At 31.6% G+C, this 27,538-nt stretch overlaps 3 protein-coding genes across 3 annotated transcripts; 1 reads left to right on the top strand and 2 right to left on the bottom strand.

Annotated features, from left to right (window-relative positions):
- The first annotated feature begins 6,778 nt into the window (after positions 1-6,778).
- On the top strand, positions 6,779-9,503 carry LOC144554718 (U-box domain-containing protein 70-like). Its single transcript, XM_078303040.1, has 6 exons — positions 6,779-6,870; positions 6,991-7,100; positions 7,222-7,326; positions 7,721-7,832; positions 7,983-8,462; positions 8,538-9,503. Exons 1-6 carry the CDS (start codon positions 6,823-6,825, stop codon positions 9,480-9,482), a joined length of 1,800 nt encoding a protein of 599 aa, XP_078159166.1. The 5' UTR covers positions 6,779-6,822; the 3' UTR covers positions 9,483-9,503.
- A 3,466-nt stretch (positions 9,504-12,969) lies between these two features.
- Positions 12,970-14,493, bottom strand: LOC144554721 (U-box domain-containing protein 70-like). Its single transcript, XM_078303044.1, has 2 exons — positions 14,086-14,493; positions 12,970-14,010 (listed from the first exon to the last, which is right to left on the bottom strand). The coding sequence occupies exons 1-2, from the start codon at positions 14,287-14,289 to the stop codon at positions 13,066-13,068; spliced, it is 1,149 nt and encodes a 382-aa protein (XP_078159170.1). The 5' UTR covers positions 14,290-14,493; the 3' UTR covers positions 12,970-13,065.
- Positions 14,494-14,824: 331 nt separating this feature from the next.
- Positions 14,825-15,963, bottom strand: LOC144554466 (U-box domain-containing protein 36-like). The gene is made up of 5 exons (XM_078302784.1): positions 15,831-15,963; positions 15,386-15,495; positions 15,161-15,265; positions 14,911-14,992; positions 14,825-14,866 (listed from the first exon to the last, which is right to left on the bottom strand). Exons 1-5 carry the CDS (start codon positions 15,948-15,950, stop codon positions 14,825-14,827), a joined length of 459 nt encoding a protein of 152 aa, XP_078158910.1. The 5' UTR covers positions 15,951-15,963.
- Between the last annotated feature and the right edge of the window lie 11,575 nt (positions 15,964-27,538).

The raw sequence follows: 27,538 nt of genomic DNA, 5'->3' as shown, positions 1-27,538 counted from the left end.
ATTATACATGTTCATACACAAGTTGTTCAATTCCATACAAAATATGTAGATGTTCTAAAATAAAAGAAAGGAAGCAATAATTGAACCAAACAAAATATAAACCATACTTGAACCAATATAATTCGGTCGGTTCAGTTTAGTAAGTTTTGAAAAGTCTAAACCGAACCGATCCATTTAAACCAAAATAATTAAAAAAATTAAACCGAACCTATCCATTTAAACCGAAACTTTTAGGTTCGGTTGAAAACCGAACCGTTTAAACACCCCCAGCAGGAATTGGAACAACATGCACTATTGTCATAAAAGGTGTAAAATGAAACTCATTTGTAGGAACATATATTGTTTTATGAGAAAATGTTTCTATCCACAGTGTTTTGTTCACCGTTTGTCCACAAAAATTTGGATAAGCCCTGCTTAACCGTCACATCACGCACTGCCTTAAATAAAACTTTCCTATTCTGTTAGCACGATTTTAATTTTCAAAATTTCAGATGCTCTCCTCAATCTCCATACTGGCGCTGACCCTTTCTTCACGTTTAAGCAGAAAACTCAAATCTCTCTTTCCTCTCTACCCTCCCCAGATCTCTTCCTCTTTATCCTCTCAACAATGGCAGAAAACGACAGTCCCTCTTCACCCCTCCTCCCAATCTAACATCGGCGAGATCGAGTCTCTCATCTATGCCGCTCCCTTCGCCACTGTTCTTTCCGCCCATCGTCTCCTTGCGCCACCATCCCCATCTCTGTCCCAGTCTCAACCGCACCTAATCCTTCAGCTACTGTTCCTCTCATGCAGTTCATTTTTGCATAATCGAGTTATTTTACAGTATTCACTTTGTAGTTTTACAATATGCATCTTGAGGTTTTACAGTATTCAAAACAACTTGTTTATTTACTAATCTATTTAAGTTTCGTTCCTTCTATTGATTTGAATTGATAATTATGATTTTCTTGCTTCTATTGAAGTTTCATTTGAATTGAGGAGGTTTTTAATGTAGAAGTTTTATCTTTTGATAGTTTTTTTTTATGCTATTCTTGATGTTTAATCATATAATTAGGTTTGCTATTGTGTGGTGAACATTATTGTTTGTGTTGAACATATACTGTTGAACTGATGTGAATATTATGGTTTGTGTTGAACAGGTGCTGTGTGGTGAAGTTTATAGTTTTGTTGAACAGATGATAGATGTATGTTTAGATTTAGAAATTTTACAGTGTACATGGAATTGATTTATAGTTTAGATTTAGAAATTTTACAGTATTGATTGTTTGTAGGTTGTATGTTTTATTTTGTAGTTTAAGCTGACAATTTTATAATATTATAATTTTGTATTTTTTACATTTTATTTTATCGTTTTCATCTGCTTATTTTACAATATTGCAATTTTATAGTTTTTACGTTTTGTTTTCACAGTTTTAGTTCACAATTTTACAGTATTGAAAATTTATGTTTTTTCAATTGTATTTAATCGTTTTCATCTGCTAATTTTACAATGTTGTAAATTTATAGTTTTTACTTTTTGTTTTCACAGTTTTAGTTCACTATTTTACAGTATTGAAAATTAATATTTTTTAAACTTTGTTTAATGTTTTCATCTGCTAATTTTACAATTTGGTAAATTTATAGTTTTTACCTTTTGTTTTCACAGTTTAACTTGATAATTTTACAGTATTGAAAATTAATATTTTTTAACATTTTATTTTATCGTTTTCATATGTGAATTTTACATGTCTGCAATTTTATAGTTTGTACATTTTATTTTTATAGGTAAAGTGGTCAATTTTACAGTATTCATTATTTTGATGATTTATTTGTGTGTTCATTAAATCGAGAAAAAATAATAATAAAAAAAAATTAATTGAAAATTTTAATTTTGCCTTTTTATCACGTTTTTTGTCAAAATAACTGCTAATAACTAACACTAACCGCCAATAACTTCTTATAACTGCAATTTCCAAAAGTACAATTTGAAAGTACAATTTTTTTGTCCTGTTGTGCAAGTTACAATCTATTTTTAACTATTATGGGACCACTTCAAATAGCTGCTGGATGTTTTGTGATTAACTGATATATTTTATGTGATATATTGTATAATTATACAGTATGTAGAAGTAATTTTACAGTATTTGCGCAAGTCAAGTCTGTGGACAAAAGGTTCTTGTCCACTGTCTTTTGTCCACCGTCTGTCCACTACACTATCCATTCTCGGTTTAATTGTCTTCAACTGTCTCCCCGCCATCCACTTTCTAATGGACTATTTAAACACCCGATCCCTCAAATTAGAATTCTCAAAACTAATCACCTCATCTTCTCTTCTCTTTGAATCAGATCGGTCTCTTCTCTTTGAATCCGATCGGAGATTGATCTCGAGAGAGATAACACCGAGCTTCTGATCGCTGCCATTTTGTAGGCTTGTCAGAGAGATCACACGAGATTTCAAGACGAATTTGAGGTCTCAGAGCTTGGTTGCAGCGGTGCTCCGGGAGCGGCGGAAGCGTACCTGTCAGGCTGTTCACATATAAAAAACAAATCAAACGAGCCGTTCAGTCTGTATCCTTTCCGATTGCAATTGCAAGGCATCTCCCTTTCTCATGGGATCTAAAATTCTAGATCTGATCGAACAAGAGAAACTAGAGATTGTTGAACCGTGTCATCGCTGAACCGGTGCCATTTTTTGATCATGCAACCGTGTCATCTCTGTGCCATTGTTTGATCAGGCAACCATGTCATCGCTGAACCGGTGGATCAACTGAGAGTGATTTCGAATCCTTTTGAACAAAAATGAAGAAAAATACTCAAGGTTACTGACTCGATCTCATTGTTTAAACATGATCATGACGGAAGAGTGTATTTCGATCGGATAGAAGACGGCGATATTCAAATCTAGTAAGTTTTTCTGTTGAATTTGTTTTTTTGTCATTGTATGCAGTAACAGATTTATCATTTTGACTGAATTTTTATCTAAATATTATTCGTATGTTGTAATTTCGTATGATTTTGTATTGTCTGTTTTTTACTGTACATATATATATATATATATATATATATATATATATATATGAATTACAATATATATGTCTCATTTTACAGGATATCGAACTGTTATGAAAGTTTCTGGATGTTTGAAAATGTGAAGTACATTTTTTGTAGAATTTGTTATTTAAGTTACAGCATTGAATGATGAATTTTACAGTATTGATGCATATTGAAATGTTTTCATATTGTACTATTAGTTTTGTGAAATTGTGCATTTTGCAATCTGTTATGAAAGTTTCTGAATGTTTGACAATTTGAATGACATTTTTTATAAGATTTGTTATTTAAGTTACAGCATTGAATGATGAATTTTACATGATTGGTGCAAGTGAAATGACACTTTTTATTTATGTTTGAAAATTGTTATTAGATTATTTTACATAAGTTACAGTTTTGAATTAGGAATTTTACAGGATTGGCGCAAGTCAGTTTTACATGATATATATTGTTATATTTTAAATGTTATATATATCATTTTGTGTTACAAATGAGTTTGGTTTACGGTATAGGTGACAAATTTTACAGTATATAAGTAATGTTTTGATATGCATTTTGTATTATTTGTTATGATATGTGTATGTTACATTTTATATTAAGTAATTTACAGTATATAAGATATACAAATACAGTGTTATGAATACATTTTGATGTACATCATTATATTTTTTTGTGTCTAACATTATTTAGTATTGATTTTTATAGTTTTGCCCCAATGGCTTTTGATTTGAATGAAGATTTGGCAAGTGAAAATTCAAGCGTGAATAGTGTTGCAAAAATTAGGGTTGTAGAAATCGATTTAAATGCCGAACCCGATTTGTGGGAAATGTAGGAATTGAAGAATCAGCAAAGTCAAACATTGTGGTGAACAGATTTTGTGTGTGGTGAACATATTTTGTTTGTAGTGAACATATTTTTTGTGTGGTGAATAGATTTTTGTTGAACAGATGATGGATGTATGTATAGATTTAGAAATTTTACAGTATACATGATTCTTTACAGGTTATAGTTTAAGCTGAAATGTAGCATTTTTTACATTTTATCTTACAGTATACATAGTATTATTTTATGGTTTAGATTTAGAAATTTTTCAGTATACAAGATTCGATTGAAAATTTACAGTATTATTTGAAAATTTTACAGTATACAAGATTCAATTTTACAGTATACAAGATTCAATTGAAAATTTTACTGTATACAAGATTCAATTTTATAGTATACAAGATTCAATTTTACAGTATACAAGATTCAATCGAAAATTTTACTGTATACAAGATTCAATTTTATAGTATACAAGATTTAATTTTACAGTATACAAGATTCAATCCAGTGCAGACGCTAATAACTAACTCTAACTGCCAATAACTGCCAATAACTGCTAATAACCGCTAATAACTAACTCTAACTGCCAATAACTTCCTATAACTGCAATTTCCGAAAGTACAGTTTGAAAATACATTTATTTTCTCGTTGCAATCTTTTTCTAACTATCATGGGATAACTTCAAATAGTTGCTGGATGTTTTGTGATTAACTGATATATTTTATATGATATATTGTATAATTATACAGCATGTAGAAGTAATTTTATAATATTCACGCAAGTCAAAGCTATGGACAAATAGTGGACAAAAGGCTGTAGACAATTAGATGCTTCCTTGTTTTATATATACAACCACTTTTTCTTGCTTTTCAAATTACATACTAAGGACACTAATCCTAAAAATTAAAAATTATGAAAATTTTGATGGGTACAATAGCCATTAAGCCAAACTAAAAAATATGGAGGACCAAAGAATGAGAATGTTTCAATATATTGGACGTTTTCTAATGCAGCTAATGCCCACTAAGAGGTTTGTCAAGGTCTGAGAGTTATATATATATATATATATATATATATAGAGTTAGGCTGGGGTGCTATGGATAGCATAGTGGCCTCCCGTGCTACGGCTCAATATTCAAGTTTTCAAAATCCAAACGGTCGATCCGAACCGTTCATTGTTTAATCCATATCGAAATGTGCTTGGAGACCAAATTTTATATTTTTTGAAATTTTTTTACTATTTATTAAGCATTTTTGAAACCGCTGTTTTCCAGTGGTGCAGAATTTTAATAAAAACAGCGATTTTGAAACCATCTTAATAAATAGCAAAAAAATTCCTAAAAATGTAAAATTTGGTCTCCAAGCACATTTCAATATGGATTAAACAATGAACGGTTCGGATCGACCGTTTGGATTTTGAAAACTTGAATATTGAGCCGTAGCACGGGAGGCCACTATGCTATCCATAGCACCCCAGCCTAACTCTATATATATATATATATATATAGAGTTAGGCTGGGGTGCTATGGATAGCATAGTGGCCTCTATGCTACGGCTCAATATTCGATTTTTCAAAATCCAAACGGTCGATCCGAACCGTTCATCTTATTCTCCATATTAATATCTGCTTGGAGACCAAATTTTATAATTTTCTGAATTTTTTTACTATTTATTAAGCCACTTTGAAAATCGCTAATCCAACGGTTTTACTGTTTTGTGCAGCCACCGTTGGATCAACAATTTTGTAAAATACTTAATAAATAGTAAAAAAATTCAGAAAAATGTAAAATTTGGTCTCCAAGCAGATATTAATATGGAGAATAAGATGAACGGTTCGGATCGACCGTTTGGATTTTGAAAACTCGAATATTGAGCCGTAGCATAGAGGCCACTATGCTATCCATAGCACCCCAGCCTAACTCTATATATATATATAGAGATAGGCTAATATCAAAACGTTTGCACCAAACCCTTCCGTGCAACCAAGTGGTTCTCCGATTTGCAAAGTTCAAACGACCGATCCGAACCGTTAGATGTTTAATCCATATTGAAATGTGCTTGGAGACCAAATTTTATATTTTTTGGAATTTTTTTGCTATTTATTAAGATGGTTTGAAAATCGCTGTTTTTATTAAAATTCTGCACCACTGGAAAACAGCGATTTCAAACCATCTTAATAAATAGCAAAAAAATTTCAAAAAATGTAAAATTTGGTCTCCAAGCACATTTCAATATGGATTAAACATCTAACGGTTCGGATCGGTCGTTTGGACTTTGAAAATCAGAAAATGACTTGGTTGCACGGGAGGGGTTGGTGCAAACGTTTTGATATTAGCCTATCTCTCTATATATATATATATATAGTTTTAATTGATAGAGTCTGAGAGCTATTATAAAGAAGGTGTCTAAATTATCTATCCATAAGATTTAGCATTAACAGTAGTTGACCTCACAAGAAGTTCCGTTGGCCACGTCGAGACATCCTATAGAAATTAAGGTAAGTTATTCATGATTTCTGTGATCTGTTTAGAATCAGCTTTCTTTTTCCTTTTTCTCAGGGGTAAATGTCTAATAGCTTGCAAAATTAGAACAATTAATTAGTTGAGTTTAACAATTTCTTGTTCTTTTCTATGCTTCTGATCAGGTTGATGGAAGCATATAGTAATGCTGATAAGGTGTTTGTTGCATTGCCTGAGACATATCAAGATGGGATATCTATTTTGTTTTGGGTTCTTGGTTATTTCCCTCAAGATAAAACAAAAATCATCATCACTCATATCACCGGTTTGTAGCGTAACACCTTTGATCTCCATTATCTTTTCTTAATTGTTTTAGTATTTTTCAATTGCAACTTTAGTAATCATGATATCAGCAAATTGTTGTGTACTGTCTCTGATTGTGTATAAATTAACTATGTCAAAACAGGATTATTAGATGCCCCTTCGCCTTGGCTAAATGACAGGGAAAATATGGATTTGGTTCTAAACAAGTATCTTTCACTCTGTAGTGCATATGAGGTGCATTTTAGATATTGATTTCATTTAAACTTGGCTAATTTCCTCTTTTGTTTTCCATGAAAAGAGGAATTTGAGAAGAAGAATAATAATAAACACATTTAAATTTCTTTTTGTTCATAGTTTCAAGCCGAGATATTGGTCCACGAAGCAGATGATATTGCCGAAGGAATTGTGCAAGTCATTGCAATACATGAAATCAAGAACCTTGTCATGGGTTCAGTTGCAAATAGGTACTGGCACAAAATCATACCAGAACCTCAATTAGTAAATGAAAAGGGGATGAGTTATTAGCTAGTATTGAGATTAGCACAAAAAAATAATATGGATTACAAATATCGTCTATAATTGCAGAAATATGACGTATCTGGCATCTGAGACAGCAAACAAAGTGATGCAAGAAGCAAATCTGTTATGCAAGCTTTGGTTTGTCTATGACGAAAACCTTATATTCACTAGGTATATATAATTAACTTTTGAGAGTTCATTATTTTAATTTTTTTCTGTACTTTAATTTTACAGTTTTATACTGTTCAAATCAAATTGACATACTCAATGTGATGCTTACTGTTCAATTCAAATAAAAATAAGCTTATTTGAGATTTTAAACATCTAGCCACCGATACCTCCCCTTTCATCTCAAAATAAAAAAAGAAAAAGAAAAAGAAAGGAAAAGTCCAACAGATGTACCTTAAAAAAATTGAGAAATTGACAAGTTCACCAATAGGAGCATTCAAAATTGTCCTAGCTTGGAACTGGCAAATGGTTTCATCAAGCATCTACTTAATACTAATATACTATATGGAACTAGCACATTTGTTCTGCTCTGAATTTATAATAACCTTTCTTACAGGGAGGTGAACTCATATAACCTGACACCAACTCCAACATCTGAAGTGAGATCCCATACTGAGGCATCATCTAGCACATCTACCAGATCAAATAATGAGTCCACAACAGAAGAGGTGATACCGTCATTTTTTATGTTTCCATACAAATCATGTTTTAGAAAATGTATGTTGGTTCATTTGATTCATATAATGATTTGTTACAATATATATTCCTTTTTCCTGTAATTGTATATTAGTGCATAATGTAAGACTTAAACATTGCAGAACAAGTTAGCAGAGAATTTGCAGCGAAAAGAGGAAGAAGTTCGAGAGCTGAAGGAAACTTTAGTTAAATTAAGACGAGAAATTGAAGAGAAGGAGCATGAGAAACTCCTAAGCAAAGAAATGATTGAACAACTCAAGGCAGAGAATGAGCTCCTCAAAAGCCAAAGAGATGAACATTTTACTCAGATTCAGGTGGCAAATGAGAGGAGGCTTGTATTGGAAACACAAGTTTCTGATGTTCAACTCCTTGTCCAGCAGCTATGCATACAAAATGACATGCATTGTGACTCCTCTACAGCATTGAATTCTGAGTTTTCCATGCAAGAACTACAGCAAGCAACCGAGAACTTTAGTGAAACATTGAGGATTGGACAAGGTGGATTTGGACCTGTTTACAAAGGCTCTCTTCGCCAAATCATGGTAGCAATCAAGTTCTTGAATTCCCCAGACCTACATGGCATATCGCAATTCCAACAAGAGGTATATTTAAATTATAACATTGTTAATTAAAGTTAGTGAAAATATTTTAAAGACTTTTTCCTTTCATAATTACAGATTACCATTCTCACTAAAGTGAGGCACCCGAATCTAGTAACCCTTATTGGAGCCTGCTCAGAAGTATCGGCACTTGTATATGAGTATTTATCTAATGGAAGCCTTGAGGACCGTCTGGCCTGTGTCAACAGCACCCCACCTCTGACATGGCAGGCCCGCACCCGCATCATTGGTGAGATTTGCCTCGCTCTCATTTTCCTCCATTCAAACAAGCCCGAACTGGTAATTCATGGAGATCTAAAGCCCGGAAACATTCTCCTTGACACCAATTTGGTGAGTAAACTCAGCGACTTTGGCATTTCTCGCCTCCTGAAACAACCGGACACCAACTTAACTGCTTTTTACCAAACAAGCCGTCCAGCAGGAACATTTTCATACATTGACCCTGAGTACTTATCAACCGGGATTCTGACACCAAAATCAGACATCTACTCATTCGGCATCATTATCCTTCTTCTTCTAACAGGAATGTCTCCAGTGAACATAGTAAGACAAGTACAAGATGCAATGACAAACGGGGTCCTTTCGTCGATGATTGATGAGACAGCTGGAGCATGGCCCTTTGAGCAAGCTATGGAGTTAGCAAAGATAGCACTAAGATGTGCCGAGAATTATAGAAGCATGCGGCCTGATCTTGTTAATGAGATATGGGCAGTGATTGAACCATTGATGAAGGCTGCTTCTTCTTGCGTAGAACCGCAGAGTCGTGGAGAAGAGAGCATCCCATCACACTTCATCTGTCCAATATATCAGGAAGTGATGAAGGATCCTTGTATTGCAGCAGATGGGTTCACGTATGAAGGAGACGCAATAAAACAGTGGCTCAGAACAGGGCACAACACATCTCCGATGACCAACTTGCCACTTCCAAATAACAATTTGATTCAAAATCGAATGATTCGATCTGCCATTCAGGAATGGCTTCAGCACCACCCACAATCTTAATCTATCGATCGGTTCAAAGTGTAACTAATGAAGTTTGTTATATTTGTTTTTTTTGTTTGTTTTTTTTTTTTTCTTTTACCAAGTTTGAGTGATAATATTTGATAAATATAGTCAAGTTTGTAAGTAATTTTCTATCTTTTCATAGTGAAAATTTCTTGTTCAATATTATTTGAATTTTTTTTTTATTACATTAATTATATCATATCCAAAATTTTAGAAATATATTCTGAATTTATACAGTAGAATTAAAATCATACGTTTCGTCAGTTTGGTGGGTTGAATATATTGAAAACAGAGTTGTTGACAACTTAAAATGTTACCCAATGAGTGCAAGTGATCCTCATTTTTTTTTTTTTTTGAAGAATAGGAGTCGAGCTCCTATTTTATATTAACTGCAAATGGATTACATGAGTGTGGGGTTTTGAGTTGTAACCGCATTGTGATTTACAAGAGATAAGAGAAAATAATTAATAATAATAAAAAAAAATACAGACTTAGAAGAAGGTCTGATTCTGAGAAATCTAAACAAAAGAAAAGTTTGAAATTATTTAAAAATGTAATGCAGTATTTGCCACTGTTGAATAACTTCCTGTTCAATCTCCTTGTTCATCTTTCGAATGTCCTTTTATGATTTAAGCACGTCGCCTGTCCTTTTATGATTTGAGCACATCGCCTCTAAAGTATCGTGAATTGTATTCGAGCACATCGCCTCTTCATATTTGTCATATATCTCAGGCAATGAAACAAACACCTCATCTGTATTACTATGTGTTGCCGTCAAAACCCCACTAAAAGAGCAGCAGCAACCTGTATCAGAAGCACATATAGAAAAGTACTCAGAAGAGGTTGTTTTGTACAATGCAGCAGCAGCAACCTGCGTCAGCTTTTATACAATAATATGTAATTATTAAATTATATATATAGCTTGTGTGCCAAAACTAGAGGCCGTTTGATTCAAAATTAACAACTAAAACTAGGGCTAAGAGTATATAACTTGTTTTGTGATCGAAGTCTAATTTAGCTAAGAGATGACATCAGAATTATGATTAAGTTCAACACAATATTGATATTACCTAGTTATAATTTTTGTATTAGGCATTCATAAACCCCTTATGAAAAGGAGTATCAAATGACAAACTACTAATACTAGGATAGCATACTGACAAAAATAAATCTGATTCTAACTCACCTTAATTTCTACAACATGTCTCTGTGTGGTAAGGTCAACTACTGCCAATGCTAAATCTTATCTTATAATTATAATAGCTCTGAGACCTTGACAATTAATACTGCTCTTATTAGTGGCTATAGCTGGAGCGAGAGAGAGCAAAAAAGGTCCCAAAAGTCATTGAAACATTCTCATTCGATGGATCTTGCTTAGAGTTATAAACAATGCCTTATTGACTAAATGGTGTTGGCAATGGCTCAACTTCGAAGGAAATTCAAATGAACTAAGAAAGATGATAGATGAAGGTATAAGAACACTAATACATACTCATATCACTAGTGGAAAATATGGAATCAGCATCGGTTATATACGCATATTAGTATCGGTTAAACAACCGATCCTGATGAAGGCGACACTGATACTATCAGCATCGGTTGTTTATAAACAACCGATGCTGATACTATTTTTTTTTTTTTTCAAAGTTGGTTCTGCAAAAAAAAAAAAAAAAAAAAAAAAAGTATCAGCATCGGTTGTTTATAAACAACCGATGCTGATACTATTTTTTTTTTTTTTTTTTTGTTGGTTCTGCAAAATTGCAATATTATTCTTTTAGGATTTATGGTACCCAAAGAATTGAAACCGGATTGATTTGATAAAACATAATACCATCTCATGTAATTTCAATCCAAAACTAAACTAGCCGAATTGATTTAAATGAAACCGAATTGATTTGAAACCGAATTGAATTGATTTGATAATTTGAAATTACTTAAACTAGCAAAACTAATCTAGCAAATTTACCTAAACTGAGAGGCGAGCGGACTGAGAGGAGAGGGCCGAGCACCAAGCACAGAGCACCGAGCACCGAGCACCGAGCGAGTGAGTGGATTTATTGCGCCGAGCACACTTGCGTTGAGCACCGAGCACTCTTTTTATTGAGCCGATCGGACTGAGAGGAGACGGCAAGATGGAGGGAGAGGAGGAGACTGGCGGCTAGAGGAGACAAGGAGTTGAGAGAGTTGTAATTTTGAATAATGGAGAAACGCAAGGAGAGAAGGGATGAGCGCGGAAAAATAAAAACCTAAAATGGACTATCTGGAACGGTTGTTTATAAACAACCGATGCTGATACTATTTTTTTTTTTTAAAAGTTGGTTCTGCAAAAAAAAAAAAAAAAAAAAAAAAAAAAAAAAAGTATCAGCATCGGTTGTTTATAAACAACCGATGCTGATACTATTTTTTTTTTTTAAAGTTTGTTCTGCAAAAAAAAAAAAAAAAAAAAAAAAGTATCAGCATCGGTTGTTTATAAACCGATGCTGATACTTTTTTTTTTTTTTTTTTTTTTTTTTTTTTTTTTTGCAGAACCAACTTTTAAAAAAAAAAATAGTATCAGCATCGGTTGTTTATAAACAACCGTTCCTGATACTATTATTAATATTTTTTTTTTTTTTGCAGAACCATCTTTGAAAAAAAAAAAAGTATCAGGATCGGTTCCTAGTTAAGAACCGATGCTGATAGTATCTGGATCGGTTCTAAGCTAAGAACCGATCCTAATTATCAAGTATTAGGATCGGTTCTTAGCTTAGAACCGATCCAGATACTATCTGGATCGGTTCTTAACTAGGAACCGATTCAATTAGTTCACGTGCTGTGTTTTCATTAGCTTTTAGTATCGGTTTTATTGATAAAACCGATTCAGATAGGTATTAGTATCGGTTAGTTCATACATCCGATTCAAATAGGCCGATCCTGATTTCAGTTTTTCCACTAGTGTATCACAGTTTGTGGTATGGACGGAGCGATGTGATCGAATAATAAAAGGGTATTAAAAAGATGAACAAGAAGTTATTCAACAGTGGCAAATATTGCATTAAATTTTAAAATAATTTTAAACTTTTGAATTTCTTTTGTTTAGATTTCTCAGTATCAGACCGTCTAATTAAGTCGATTTTTTATTTTATTATTTTTTTCTCTTATCTCTTATAAATCACAAAGCGGCTACAACTCAAAACCCTACACCGATGTAATCCAATTGCGGTTAATATAAAATAGGGGTTCGACTCCTATTCTTCATCTTCTTAAAAAAAATGAAGATCTCTTGCACTCATTGGGTAACATTTTAAGTTGTCAACAACTCTGTTTTCAAGATATTCAAGCTACCAAACTGACGAAACATACGATTTTAATTCTACTGTATAAATTCAGAATAGATTTTTAAAAATTTGGATATGATATAATTAATGTAACAGAATTTTTTTTAAAATAATGTTGAACAAGAAATTTTCACTATGAAAAGATAGAAAATTATAGTACAAACTTGGCAATATTTATCAAATATTATCACTCAAACTTGGCAAAAGAAAAAAAAAACAAATATAACAAACTTCATTAGTTACACCTTGAACCGAATGATAGATTAAGATTGTGGGTGGTGCTGAAGCCATTCCTGAATGGCAGATCGAAGCATTTGATTTTGAATCAGAATGTTATTTAGAAGTGGCAAGTTGGTCATCGGAGATGTGTCGTGCCCTGTTCTGAGCCACTGTTTTATTGCGTCTCCTTCATACGTGAAACCATCTGCTGCAATACAAGGATCCTTCATCACTTCCTGATATATTGGACAGATGAAGTGTGATGGTATGCTCTCTTCTCCACGACTCTGCGGTTCTACGCAAGTAGAAGCAGCCTTCATCAATGGTTCAATCACTGCCCATATCTCATTAACAAGATCAGGCCGCATGCTTCTATAATTCTCAGCACATCTTAAGGCTATCTTTGCTAACTCCATAGCTTGCTCAAAGGGCCATGTCCCAGCTGTCCCATCAATCACCGACAAAAGGACCCCGTTTGTCATTGCATCTTGTACTTGTCTTACTATGTTCACTGGAGACTTTCCTGTTAGGAGACGAAGGATAATGATGCCGAATGAGTAGATGTCTGATTTTGGTGTCAGAATCCCGGTTGATAAGTACTCAGGGTCAATGTATGAAAATGTTCCTGCCGGATGGCTTGTTTGGTAGAAAGCAGTTAAGTTGGTGTCCAGTTGTTTCAGGAGGCGAGAAATGCCAAAGTCGCTGAGTTTACTCACCAAATTGGTGTCAAGGAGAATGTTTCCGGGCTTTAGATCTCCATGGATTACTAGTTCGGGCTTGTTTGAGTGGAGAAAAATGAGAGCGAGACAGATCTCACCAATGATGCGGGTGCGTGCCTGCCATGTCAGAGGTGGGGTGCTGTTGACACAGGCCAGACGGTCCTCAAGGCTTCCATTAGATAAATACTCGTATACAAGTGCCGATACTTCTGAGCAGGCTCCGATGAGGGTTACTATATTCGGGTGCCTCACTTTTGTGAGGATGGTAATCTGTAATTATGGAAGGCAAAAATATTAAAAATATTTGCACTAAATTTAATTAACAATGCTATAATTTAAATATACCTCTTTTTGGAATTGTGATATGCCATGTAGGTCTGGGGAATTCAAGAGCTTGATTGCTACCGTGATTCGACGAAGAGAACCTTTGTAAACAGGTCCAAATCCACCTTGTCCAATCTTCAATGTTTCACTAAAATTCTCGGTTGCTTGCTCTAGTTCTTGCATGGAAAACTCAGAATTCAATGCTGTAGAGGAGTCACAATGCATATCATTTTGTATGCATAGTTGATGGACAAGGAGTTGAACATCAGAAACTTGTGTTTCCAATGCAAGCCTCTGAGTGAAATGTTCATCTCTTTGGCTTTTGAAGAGGTCATTCTCTGACTTGAGTTGTTCAATTTCTCGTCTTAATTGAAGTACAGTTTCCTTTAGCTCTCCAATTTCCTCCTCTTTTTGCCGCAAATTCTCTGCTAACTTCTGCAATGTTTTAGTGTTGAATTATTTGCAGTAATATATGATTACTGGAAAAATGTATTTATATTGTAAAAAATCATTATAAAGGCTGTTCGGTAGGGTTCACTGAGATTAAATTTTAAGTAGGGTTAAAGAGTTGGTGTTCGGTAGAATCAGATTAAGAAAAGTAGCTCTATGGAGGCTTAATCCAAGAGAAATGGAAAAAACTTATCATAATGAGAATTCTTTATAAAGAAAATAAACATACATAAATCTCAGATATTTTTTATTGTTTACTCTATAGTCTATACTATCCATATTTTAGGAAAACACAGAAGAAAGTTCCATCTTATGGCCTCAGAATAACCTCAAATGAACCAACATACATTTTCTGAAAAATGAGTTCTATAAAAACATAAAAAATGACAGTATTACCTCTTCTCTTGTGGACTCATTATTTGATCTGGTAGATGTGCTTGATGTTGGAGTTGGTGTTACGTTATATGAGTTCACCTCCCTATAAGAAAAATTATTATAAATTCAGCTTAAATAAGCTTATTTTGATATGAATTGAACAGTAAGCATCATTGAGCATGTCAATTTGATTTGAACAGTTTAAAACTGTAAAATTTAAGTACAGAAAAATCATTAAAATAATGAACTCCCAAAAGTTAATTATATATACCTAGTGAATATAAGGTTTTCGTTATAGACAAACCAAAGCTTGCATGACAGATTTGCTTCTTGCATCACTTTGTTTGCTGTCTCAGATGCCAGATACGTCATATCACTGCAATTATAGACGATATTTGTAATCCATATTATATTTTGGGCTAATCTCAATACTAGCTAATAACTCATCCCCTTTTCATTTACTAATTGAGGTACTGGTATGATTTTGTGCCAGTACCTATTTGCAGCTGAACCCATGACAAGGTTCTTGATTTCATGTATTGCAATGACTTGCACAATTCCTTCGGCAATATCATCTGCTTCGTGGACCAATATCTCGGCTTGAAACTATGAACAAAAGAAAATGTAAAATGTGTCTATTATTATTCTTCTTCTCAAATCCCTCTTTTCATGGAAAACAAAAGAGGAAATTACCCAAGTTTACATGAAATCAATATCTAAAATGTACCTCGTATGCAGTACAGAGTGAAAGATACTCATTGAGAAGCAAATTCGGGGCATCAAATAATCCTGTTTTGACATAGTTAATTTACACACAATCAGAATTCACAGTATACAATAATTTCAAATCTCTCTAGCTGATATGAATACTTCAAATGAAAAGCTAATTAAATTAATTTATAACGTTTAACACGGAGATCAAAAGGTGCTAAGCTACAAACCGGTGATATGAGTGATGATGATTTTTGTTTTATCTTGAGGGAAATAACTAAGAACCCAAAACAAAATAGATATCCCATCTTGATATGTCTCAGGCAATGCAACAAACACCTTATCAGCATTACTATGTGCTTCCATCAACCTGATCAGAAGCATAGAAAAGAACAAGAAATTGTTAAACTCAACTAATTGTTCTAATTTTGCAAGCTATTAGACATTTACCCCTGAGAAAAAGGAAAAAGAAAGCTGATTCTAAACAGATCACAGAAATCATGAATAACTTACCTTAATTTCTGTAGGATGTCTCGACGTGGTCAACGGAACTTCTTGTGAGGTCAACTACTGTTAATGCTAAATCTTATGGATAGATAATTTAGACACCTTCTTTATAATAGCTCTCAGACTCTATCAATTAAAATTATATATATATATATATATATATATAACTCTCAGACCTTGACAAACCTCCTAGTGGGCATTAGCTGCATTAGAAAACGTCCAATATATTGAAACATTCTCATTCTTTGGTCCTCAGACTCTATCATTTAAAACTATATATATATATATATATATATATATATATATATATATATATATATATATATAGAGGTTGGCTAAGATCAAAGTGGTAGTTCTTGAGCTTTGGTGCTACCAATTCGTTTTTTAATTTTTAAAGTTAAAAACATCGATCCGAACCGTTCAAGTTGTTCTCCATATTAAATTGTGCTTGGAGACCAAATTTTACATTTTTCTGAATTTTTTTACTATTTATTAAGCCACTTTGAAAACAGCTGATCCAACGGTGGCTTCTGATTTTACTGTTTTGTTAAGCCACCGTTGGATCAGCGATTTTCAAAGTGGCTTAATAAATAGTAAAAAAATTCAGAAAAATGTAAAATTTGGTCTCCAAACACAATTTAATATGGAGAACAACTTGAATGGTTCGGATCGACGTTTTGAACTTTGAAAATTGAAAAACGAATTGGTAGCACCAAAGCTCAGGAACTACCACTTTGATCTTAGCCAACATATATATATATATATATATATAGACAGAGAGAGAGAGATGGGTATCGGTAAGGATTTTTTTTTTCGTTAGATAAACGAATATGGGTACGGGTAATTATATAAAATAAATTATATCATAAGAATAATATTATGCTAAAAATTTTATTTTTTTATTTGAATGTTTTATTGTTTAATTAGTTAAGGAATTAAATTTGTTAGAAGAGATATTTGTGATTTTGATTTTTTTAATTAATAAAAAAATATTACTTAGAATTAATTGCATATTTATATTTTAATTTTATATTAGTAATTGTGATTGCATATGTATGATATGATAAGTTTTGATGGTTTATTTGTAAAAATAATAAAGCAATTAATTATATTTGAATTATTCGCTATTCACCCACTACTGTTTCGTTACCCGCTAATCTTAATGGGTATGGGTAGGGTAGGGTAACACAAATTCTTTTTTTAAGTAAAGGTTAGAGGTCAAGCCATCCAACTATTTAATTATATTTGTATTATTCTATTTCCCCCATCCGGGTTTCGAACTCATGACCTCTCACACAGAGACCATGTGTGTCTTTGTCACTAGACCAAAGGCTAGTTGGTAACGCAAATTCTTAACGAATATGAGTAGAGTATGGATGAGATCAATGCTTAGTGGGTATGGGTATGAAAATGGTTCCACCCTACCCGTATCGTACCACACTCCTAACAGCAGTTGACCTCAAGGAAAGAAAAGAAAAGAAATTACTAAATCGGTCCAAGCATAATTTAAAGCAACAAAATAATGAAACGGTTCATTTGTTGTTATCCAAGGTGCTGCCGGCCTGGTCTTATCTTGTGCTATTACTAGAAGCTATTGATACATTGTATGCATCTTTTTGACGTCTATTTCTAATAATTTAGTGGTCCACATTATCATCATACAAAGAATACCAAGTCAAATGCTCGATCGAATAAATTAATTAATTAATATCACTTTCAGAAACTACAATGATAGCGATCGAGAGGGTGCTGCTACTACAAAAACACACATTTATCATCGCTCTTATACAATCGGATGGCCTGTGATACCGATGATGTTTGTAATCAGAGGGAGCGTTCTAACCACTTGGAACATTTTACCAATTATTCGATGGTGTTGATGGGCTTCTTCTTTGTCATCGGTTAATTTTATAATCTACAGATGGTTTTGATTATCTCTGCGACATGGTTGGACTACAGGGCCGATGGCGTTGAGGGAGTGACCTTTTCTATCCATTGTGTAACATGATCCATATATTAGTGTTGGCTAGAGCAATGTACCAACTAGTTATTATATTGAACTTATGAAAATGTTCTTAGGGGCAACACTATAAATAATTAATTCGAACCTTATAAGTTTTAGTATACACCAACTGCTCCATATATTGAACCGATAGTGGTGACGTTATATATTCCACTAAATCCTAGTTATGTCAATTCCCAAATCCTTGATTTCTCTCACACTCACTATATACGAAATCAACTTTCCAACAACGACAAATTAACTAAGAAGCTAGCATTCCTCTCTCAGCATCATTTGGTTTAATTGCTTAAATTTGTATGCTAATTTCTATCATCTCCTTTAATTTATGTTTCTTTTAATAGTTTTTTTCGTATGGTTTGCTTAAATTATGGTATAATTTAAACTGGAGTTTAGTTCTTCAATGTCACTTTTTGTGACAATGCATTATTTTTAGTAGTGTATAAAAAAGTATGTGACAATGCATTATTTTTCAGTTTCAGACACAAACTCCAATTTAAATAAGCTATGGTTTGCAAATAAATTTAGACAACAACGTAAGCCAAGTTCACTGTCGCATGAACATTCATACACTGCTGAAAATTTGGAATGAAATAATGATTTGAATTTCAAAAACTATTATTAGTTCAAGGTTAGTTTTTACCCATTTCATTAGAACCTAATCAAGATAAATCATGTTCTAATAAATTGTCTAATAAAACATAGAGGAAGGTTCCAATACCTCATGCATGTTTTTTCATACCTCATTATACCTCATATTTTATATCTTAATTTTCAAAGTCCAAATTGTTGATCCGAACAGCTTAACATGATATTTATGCTAAAATATGGTTGGAGATGAAATCTTATAATTTTTGAAATTATTTTACTATTTTTTAAGATGGATAGAAAATCACTGTTTTTTGAACAATCCAAAAATAATTTTGTAACTATCTTAAAAGATAGTAAAAAAATTTCAAAAATTATAAAATTTCATCTCCAAACATATTTTAGCATAAATATCATGTTAAGCAGTTCGGATCAACAATTTGGACTTTAAAAATTAAGATATAAAATATGAGGTATAATGAGATATTGGAACCTTCCTCTAAAACATAATACGTGAGAAAATTAAGAAAATGTTGAAAATGTATATATGTTGAATAGTATTGAGCCACAAAATTCTTCCTATTACCATTCTTCCTGAGAAAATTCTTCCTATTACCATTCTAGATATGATCAAGATAAGAAATTAAGTAGCATTGCAGCAAATCATCTGATGCCACGTCGCAAGAGTTGATTCTAAGCAATGACTATCACTGTCGTCTAATTTGTTGATGGAGATAAAAACTACCATTCTAGCACACAGATATGATCGATCAATATATATAAGAAAAATGTAAGAAATAAAATAAAGTAATATATACATTCTCATCGATCGTTTTCATTTCATTTAGGAAATCTAATTTGGGTAAAAGATAAAAGATCGATCGCTTTCATTCTCATTGTCACTCTCATGCATCCAATAATTAATATTCCAAGTTGCTACTCTATGACTTGTCAGAAGACCATTAATTATACATTCTGATCGAGCTCTCCTACTGATCAACCAACGGTATTAATTATTTGACCTAGTTTCCATCTGCATTTATTTCCCTACTTAGGGAACAAAATGAGAGATTGTTTACTGTACACGGAAACAAAATTAATAGTCTGGTAATATATATATATATATAAGAGGGTTCAAATGCTTTTATTTTTTTTGTCTTCATTATGTCTCTATTTTTTCAAATTTTAATAATTCAAAATTTAAAACATAAAAGTCAAAATAAAACCGTTGGATATGATCTATGTTATTTTCTTTATGTGCTCATAAAAAATTATCACATTTCAATTTTGCTTTTATGTTAATCAATAAGTTGAAAAATGAAAGTCTAGAAATTATCTACATTGAAAAATAAAACCGTTCATCTTGTTCTCCATATTAATATGTACTTGGAGTCCAAATTTTACATGTTTTGAAATTTTTTTACTATTTATTAAGCCACTTTGAAAATCTGAAAATCCGGGTGCTGCCACACGATACGCTACAATTAAAAATTGAACAGACTATGAAATTTAGCAATATATTTCTCTGTTTCCTTATTTCTTTGTTTCCATATTTCTCATCTTCAATTGAGCAAACTTCACCTTCCATTTTCTTATTTCTTTATTTGGATCACAATGGAAATTATTTTTTTTTTATTTCCTTATTTCTCTTTTCTTGTTTCTATAAATATTGTTGTGGGCAATTTAGAATATATTTCCAATATAGAATATATCAATATGTGTGTGTGTATATTCTAAATTGAAAACAAAGAATAATATAAATTGGAACGTGCATATGTATATATATTTCTCTTATAATGTGTGTGTATATATATATTCTATATATACACACAATAATTTTTGTTTATGTTTTTTGATATCATATTATATGTCGATATTGAATTGTTGTACGATATTTGATATTAGATTCGAATTTGCTATTATTTGATATCATTGGTACTTAAAAATAAAGAATCATCACATCATCAAATTATTATCAAAGATCACAATTCAAGTTAATTAAAAATACATAATCATATAAATTCTCTATTAACATGTCTCTTAATTTTTGGATAATTATTATTTTCATTGATATAATTTTTATAATTTTTTTTTCTTAAATTATGTCCCTGTTGCAACGCACGGGCACGATACTAGTAAAAATTTAGCATTGCAGCAAGAAAGTGACATGCTCACCAAGAAAGTTTGGTGAGCATAACTCCAAAAGTATATCGGATCGATGTTAAATGCTGAATTCAAACCGTTGAAATCCATGTATTTCATGAGCGATGCATATACATGCAAAATTTTGAAAGTTTCGAGTTTATTTGCTACACGGTCAAGTGGTTAAAGAAATAATAAAAATTGAATATATAAAATAACTTATAAATTAACTTATAAAATATTCATTTCTTTGACCACTTGACCGTGTAGCAAATAAACTCGAAACTTTCAAAATTTTGCATGTATATGCATCGCTCATGAAGTACATGGATTTCAACGGTTTGAATTCAGCATTTAACATCGATCCGATATACTTTTGGAGTTATGCTCACCAAACTTTCTTGGTGAGCACGTCACACCCTAGCTTTACTATATATATATATATATATATAGATATATATATATAGGGGTCCGGCTAATTTGCTGCCGGCAGCATTTTAGCCGGAGGTGCTGCCACTGTTTTTTCTATTTTTTGATGTTCAAACAACAAATCTAAACCGTTAGATATTTAATCTATATTATAATCTACTTGGAGACCAAATTTTACATTTTTTGGAATTTTTTTACTATTTATTAAGTTGGTTTGAAAACCGCTGATTTCAGTAATTTTCTGCAGCATTGAAATCAGCAGTTTTCAAACCAGCTTAATAAATAGTAAAAAAATTCAAAAAAATGTAAAATTTGGTCTCCAAGTAGATTATAATATAGATTAAACATCTAATGGTTTGGATTTGTTGTTTGGACATCACACGGCTAAATATAGCCCCGGCAGCACTTGGGCAGAACTGCTGCCAGCAGCAATTTAGCCACAGCCTATATATAGTACGACTAATGCGCTTCCTCTAGCATATTAACAATATGCTTCCGGTCTCTAAAATCTATCAAATCGGCTTCAAATGACAAATCTAAACCGTTCAAACCAATGTTCTTAACGAGAGCTTCGTTTCCATATAAAAAAAAATTTAATTTTCGAATTTATTTACTATCAAGTCAAGCGGTCAAAAGATGAAGGATTTTATGCGCATTTTAATGCACTATTTTGGTCATTTTTTTGACCACTTGACTTGATAGTAAATAAATTCGAAACTTAAATTTTTTTATATGGAAACGAAGCTCTCGTTAAGGACATTGGTTTGAACGGTTTAGATTTGTCATTTGAAGCCGATTCGATAGATTTTAGAGACCGAAAGCATATTGTTAATATGCTAGAGGAAGCGCGTTAGCCGTACTCATATAGAGGTTAGCTAAGATCAAAGTGGTAGTTCCTGAGCTTTGGTGCTACCAATTTGTTTTTCAATTTTCAAAGTTCAAAACGTCGATCCTAACCGTTCAAGTTGTTCTCCATATTAAATTGTGCTTGGAGACCAAATTTTACATTTTTCTGAATTTTTTTACTATTTATTAAGCCACTTTGAAAATCGGTAATCCAACGGTGGCTTAACAAAACAGTAAAATCAGAAGCCACCGTTAGATCAGCTGTTTTCAAAGTGGCTTAATAAATAGTAAAAAAATTCAGAAAAATGTAAAATTTGGTCTCCAAGCACAATTTAATATGGAGAACAACTTGAACGGTTCGGATCGACGTTTTGAACTTTGAAAATTAAAAAACGAATTGGTAGCACCAAAGCTCAGGAACTACCACTTTGATCTTAGCCAACCTCTCTCTCTCTCTCTCTCTATATATATATATATATATATATATATATATATATATATATATATATATATAGAGTACGGCTAACGCGCTTCCTCTAGCATATGGGCCGAAATGCTTCCGGTGGAAAGTTGAAATTTCAAAATCCAAAAAGTCGATCTGAACCGTTCATCTTCTTCTCCATATTAATATCTGATTGGAGACCAAATTTTACATTTTTCTGAAATTTTTTACTATTTATTAAGCCATTTTGAAAATCGCTGGTCCAACGGTAGCTTCTGATTTTTACTGTTTGGTAAGCCACCGTTGGATCAGCAATTTTCAAAGTGGCTTAATAAATATTAAAAAATTTCAGAAAAATGTAAAATTTCGTCTCCAAGCAGATATTAATATGGAGAAGAAGATGAACGGTTCAGATCGACTTTTTGGATTTTGAAATTTCAACTTTCCACCGGAAGCATTTCGGCCCATATGCTAGAGGAAGCGTGTTAGCCGTACTATATATATATATATATATATATATATATATATATATATATATATATATATAGATAGATAGAGTGTGTGACTAATGTGCATTCGAATGTATATGGGCCGAAATACATACGGTTCAAATTCGACTTTTCAAAATTTAAACGGTCGATCCGAACCGTTCATCTTGTTCTCCATATTAATATGTGTTTGCAGACCAAATTTTATATTTTTTTTGAATTTTTTTACTATTTATTAAGTATTTTACAAAATTGTTGATCCAACAGTAGCTGCTGATTTTACTGTTTTGTTAAGTCACCGTTGGATCAATAATTTTGTAAAATACTTAATAAATAGTAAAAAAATTCATTAAGCCTATAGGAATATGCTAGCATGCTATGCATAGCATAGAGCCCCTCCATGCAACGGCTTGGATTTCGAGTTTTCAAAATCCTAATGGTTGATCCGAACAGTTCATCTTGTTCTCCATATTAATATGTGTTTGGAGACCAAATTTTACATTTTTTTATTTTTTTTACTATTTCTTTAGATTTATTGAAAATCCCTGTTTTCAGCAAATCTGGACCATAAAAAAACAGCGATTTTCAATAAATCTAAAGAAATAGTAAAAAAATTCAAAAAAATGTAAAATTTGGTCTCCAAACACATATTAATATGGAGAACAAGATGAACGGTTCGGATCGACCGTTAGGATTTTGAAAACTCGAAATCCGAGCCGTTTCATGGAGGGGCTCTATGTTATGCATAGCATGCTAGCATATTCCTATATATATATATATATATATATATATATATATAATGAGATGAGCTACGGTGAGTTGCGAAGTAAAATGTGTTTTTACTTCACGCCGTATTTTCATTTTGAAAGTCCAAATGATCGATCTGAACCATTAGATGTGATCTTCATATTAAAAATTACTTGGAGATCAAATTTTATATTTTTTGGATTTTTTTTACTATTTATTAAGCAATTTTGAAAACTGCTGTTTTGCTATGAACAGTAAAAAAACAGCAAAAATTTCTAGACCATCGGATCAGCGATTTTCAAAACTGCTTAATAAATAGTAAAAAAATTCCAAAAAATGTAAAATTTGGTCTCCAAGCACATTTCAATATGGAGATCATGTTGAGCGGTTCGGATCGGTCATTTGAATTTTTAAATTGCAAAATATGAGTGTAAAGTAATATAGTCGCTTTACTTCGCAACTCACCGTAGCCCATCTCTCTATATAACACTATTCGATATAATGGATATCAATCACTATGAGATGTGTCATCACGCAAAATAATTTCTCCTTGTTTTTTTTTTTTGCATTTTTTTTGTATCGACTGTTTCCAAAAATGTGTCAGTTCACGCTAAAAATTTCATTTACCATGTTTTTTAAATAATCATTTGGCAATTTTTTTATCTCCATAAATTTAGATGTTATCAAGTCCGCAAGCAATACCGGCGAGACCAAAGTGATATAAATTCCTGCCTCCAGAGTCACTGCAGAGTGGGCCCCCATTTAATCTTAAATCCAAAACTATTTTAACCCTAAACCCTTTACCAGTAATTGAGCCCACCCCGCAGTGACTCTGGGGGCAGGAATTTCCTGCCCACTGGTGGGCAGGAAATCTGATTCCATATGTTTAATGCATATCTGAGTATTATACCTGGTTGTGCAGACAATACTTGTGGATCTGATAAAAATGAAATTTTTAAAAAATACTGACTATATAGCTTACTTTTTTTTTTTAAAAACATGGTTAAAAATAATTCGGTAGTTCACGGATAATTGGTAACATTGTACGCGAATCACATTTTAAATCATGAGAAATACGTGTCATGGATGGATTTCAATCATAATCTCTCAACTTGAATCCAACTAATTAACGATTCAAGTGTATGTGTACTAACAATATTATTTTAAAATGAAATGAAGAAATAATTATTTTAATAAGTATAAATCACATATCATCCAATAATTCTTCAAGTGAGCATAAAATTAATTTGACATGCCTACTATTTTGTAGTCATGCAATTTGTATTTTCTAATTCTAAAAAATGGTGTTCAATTGTATCTATATATAGTATCCGATGAAATATGAAATAAATTGACCTCAAAATTATGACATGCTAGTTCTATAATTTAGCAAGCAAATGCATTAGAAAATTCATTTCATATGATTCTGTTAGTAAAATCACACTTTGGTTCTCATAAGTTATTGGAGAATACTAAAACATAAAAGTTCTAAAAAATAGTTTTGAATTGTATCTATATATGACATTCGATAAAATATAAAACAAACTGAATTCAAAATTGTGGCATACTAGTTCTATAATGTAGTAATCAAATATATTAAAAAATTCATTTCATATACTTTTGTTGGTAAAATTTCAGTTTGGTTCTTGTAGGTTATTGGAGAACAGTAAAAAAATAAGTTTTCAATACAAGAACAAGACATAATCAGAGATATAACAATTACAAAAGATATTTAGATTTCGATTCAATATTGAAAGGTTCAAAATGGTTAGGAATAAAAGGCATTATATAGTTTTTCAATAAAAAAATTTATGTGGTAAAATTATTTACAATTGTATTTTTTTATTATGTGATAATTAATGCATAAAGATGATTAACTGTAGCAGCTACATTTTCACCACAATATTTTTCTTTTTATCTTGAAATGCAAGCTTGAAAATTTTCTTTATTGATAGAAAATTAAGTAATAATTTATCTTCTTGTTCTTCTTTTCTCATCATATTTTAAATTAAATATTATATTTCATTTATACATTCTTTTTTTAGAGCAAAGTATGTATTTTCTAGCATTTGAAGTTAATTAAATGTCATTAGGTTATTTGCAAAGAATTTGCGTACAAACACGATTGAAAATTAATTAACATTTAAAAATAATCTTAAGTTCAGATGTTAATATATATATATGTCCGCACCATTAACAAGAGTTTAAAAAATATAAATAAACTATATGTAAAACATTCTTAGATAGATATCAGTCAATAAATTTCTCATGAAATAACTTTTTCTTGTTTTTTTTTTTGGCATTTTTTGTCGGCTGGTTCCGAAAATATGTGTTAGTTCATGTTTAAAGTTTTATTTATCATGTTTTTAATAAATATAATTATTTAGTCAGTTGTTTTATAGAAAAATAGATTTTTCATGTTGGCAAGTAATACCTATGCAACTAGTAGAGTAGTACTCGAGGACCTAATAAAAATAATTTAAAAAAAAAAAAAAAAATTTTTTTTTTTACATGGTAAACAAAAAGTTTCGGCAGTTCATGGATAGATTGGTAACAATGCATGGGGTTCGCATTTTAAATCATAGAAAATACGTGTCATGGATAGATTTTTGGTTTCTTACTTTTTTGGATTAATCACTAAATGCATCAATGTCCTTCTAAAGTTGAAATTTATGTACAATTTTTAATAATAAATCAAGCATTTTTTTAAGGATGAAAAAAATGTAAACAAAAGGACCTTAAATTTCAAATCATACCCAACTTGAACCCATCTAACGATTGATGTTTACTAAAATAATTTAAAAAAAAAAAGAGAAATAAAAAATTGCTTTGCATGAATTAAAAAGTGAATTATGTATGAATTACGAGTAAGTGAATGCAATGTATAAATTCGAGTTCGTATAAATTTCATACTTATAAATACAATATACATGAAAATATAGTGCAATTATGTTATTAAAGATACATGAAAATTTCATACTTATGAGTAAGTGAATGTTATTTAGGAATTATGTGGGAAATTAATTTATTAAAAATGTAATGTGAAATCCTTATCTAAGTTAGATTGATTCTCCTAAATTAGCTTAATCTTAGCATCATTATTTATTTTATACCAATAAATAAATAATAAAAAATTTGCCATATTTCCGTGCACTTCACAATATTGAATTATTATTAAATATTTCTTTCATTTTGCACTTCCGTTTCACTGTTTTTATCATAAAACAAAATGTTGAGTAAAATAAAGATTTACATTTAGTTTGTAATAAATCACGTGAAATGTGTTTATTATGCAAGATTGTCATTTTTCAATAAAGCATTCCATGCACCCTTTTGTTGCTTTTTGCAAGTACAAGTGAAGCCCCTAAAGCATGAGTGCATTATTATTTTTTTTTCTTTTTCTTTTTTCCAGCACAAATGGTGTAGTTTCAAATTTCACATCATAACAATGGTAAAAATGTCAATATGACAAAGTCTCATCCAAAATCAAACCTCAATTGTTTGATTTGAGTTAAAATAAATCATGTAAATATGTTCAAAATTTAATAAATTCAAACAGTCTCCAAAATTTAATAAATTCAAACAGTCTCATAAATTTAAACGGTTTGTACAAATATTAATATAAATTGGACAGTTTATAACTGACTTTGAATGACATTTGTCCAAAGCGTTTGGACAAAAACTCCACCCACCTTAATTATTATATTTTATTTTGAACATGATTATAAG

Source organism: Carex rostrata, chromosome 5, assembly GCF_964058835.1.
Source record: "Carex rostrata chromosome 5, lpCarRost1.2, whole genome shotgun sequence".
Classification (NCBI taxonomy): Eukaryota; Viridiplantae; Streptophyta; class Magnoliopsida; order Poales; family Cyperaceae; genus Carex; species Carex rostrata.
The sequence above is the reverse complement of the archived record's forward strand: the minus strand, read 5'-3'. Positions and strand labels throughout refer to the sequence as shown.

What these genes read in the sequence shown, in the direction of transcription:
- LOC144554718 (XM_078303040.1), top strand. Translation starts at nt 6,823, where the DNA reads ATGGATTTGGTTCTAAACAAGTATCTTTCACTCTGTAGTGCATATGAG. An exon ending in CACTCTGTAGTGCATATGAG is followed by an intron (nt 6,871 to 6,990) that starts GTGCATTTTAGA and finishes TTTTGTTCATAG; the next exon opens with TTTCAAGCCGAGATATTGGT. An exon ending in ATGGGTTCAGTTGCAAATAG is followed by an intron (nt 7,101 to 7,221) that starts GTACTGGCACAA and finishes CTATAATTGCAG; the next exon opens with AAATATGACGTATCTGGCAT.
- LOC144554721 (XM_078303044.1), bottom strand. Translation starts at nt 14,289, where the DNA reads ATGCATTGTGACTCCTCTACAGCATTGAATTCTGAGTTTTCCATGCAA. An exon ending in TATCACAATTCCAAAAAGAG is followed by an intron (nt 14,011 to 14,085) that starts GTATATTTAAAT and finishes CCATAATTACAG; the next exon opens with ATTACCATCCTCACAAAAGT.
- LOC144554466 (XM_078302784.1), bottom strand. Translation starts at nt 15,950, where the DNA reads ATGCTGATAAGGTGTTTGTTGCATTGCCTGAGACATATCAAGATGGGA. An exon ending in CATCATCACTCATATCACCG is followed by an intron (nt 15,496 to 15,830) that starts GTTTGTAGCTTA and finishes TTTTGTTCATAG; the next exon opens with TTTCAAGCCGAGATATTGGT. An exon ending in ATGAGTCCACAAGAGAAGAG is followed by an intron (nt 14,867 to 14,910) that starts GTAATACTGTCA and finishes CTCATTTTTCAG; the next exon opens with AAAATGTATGTTGGTTCATT.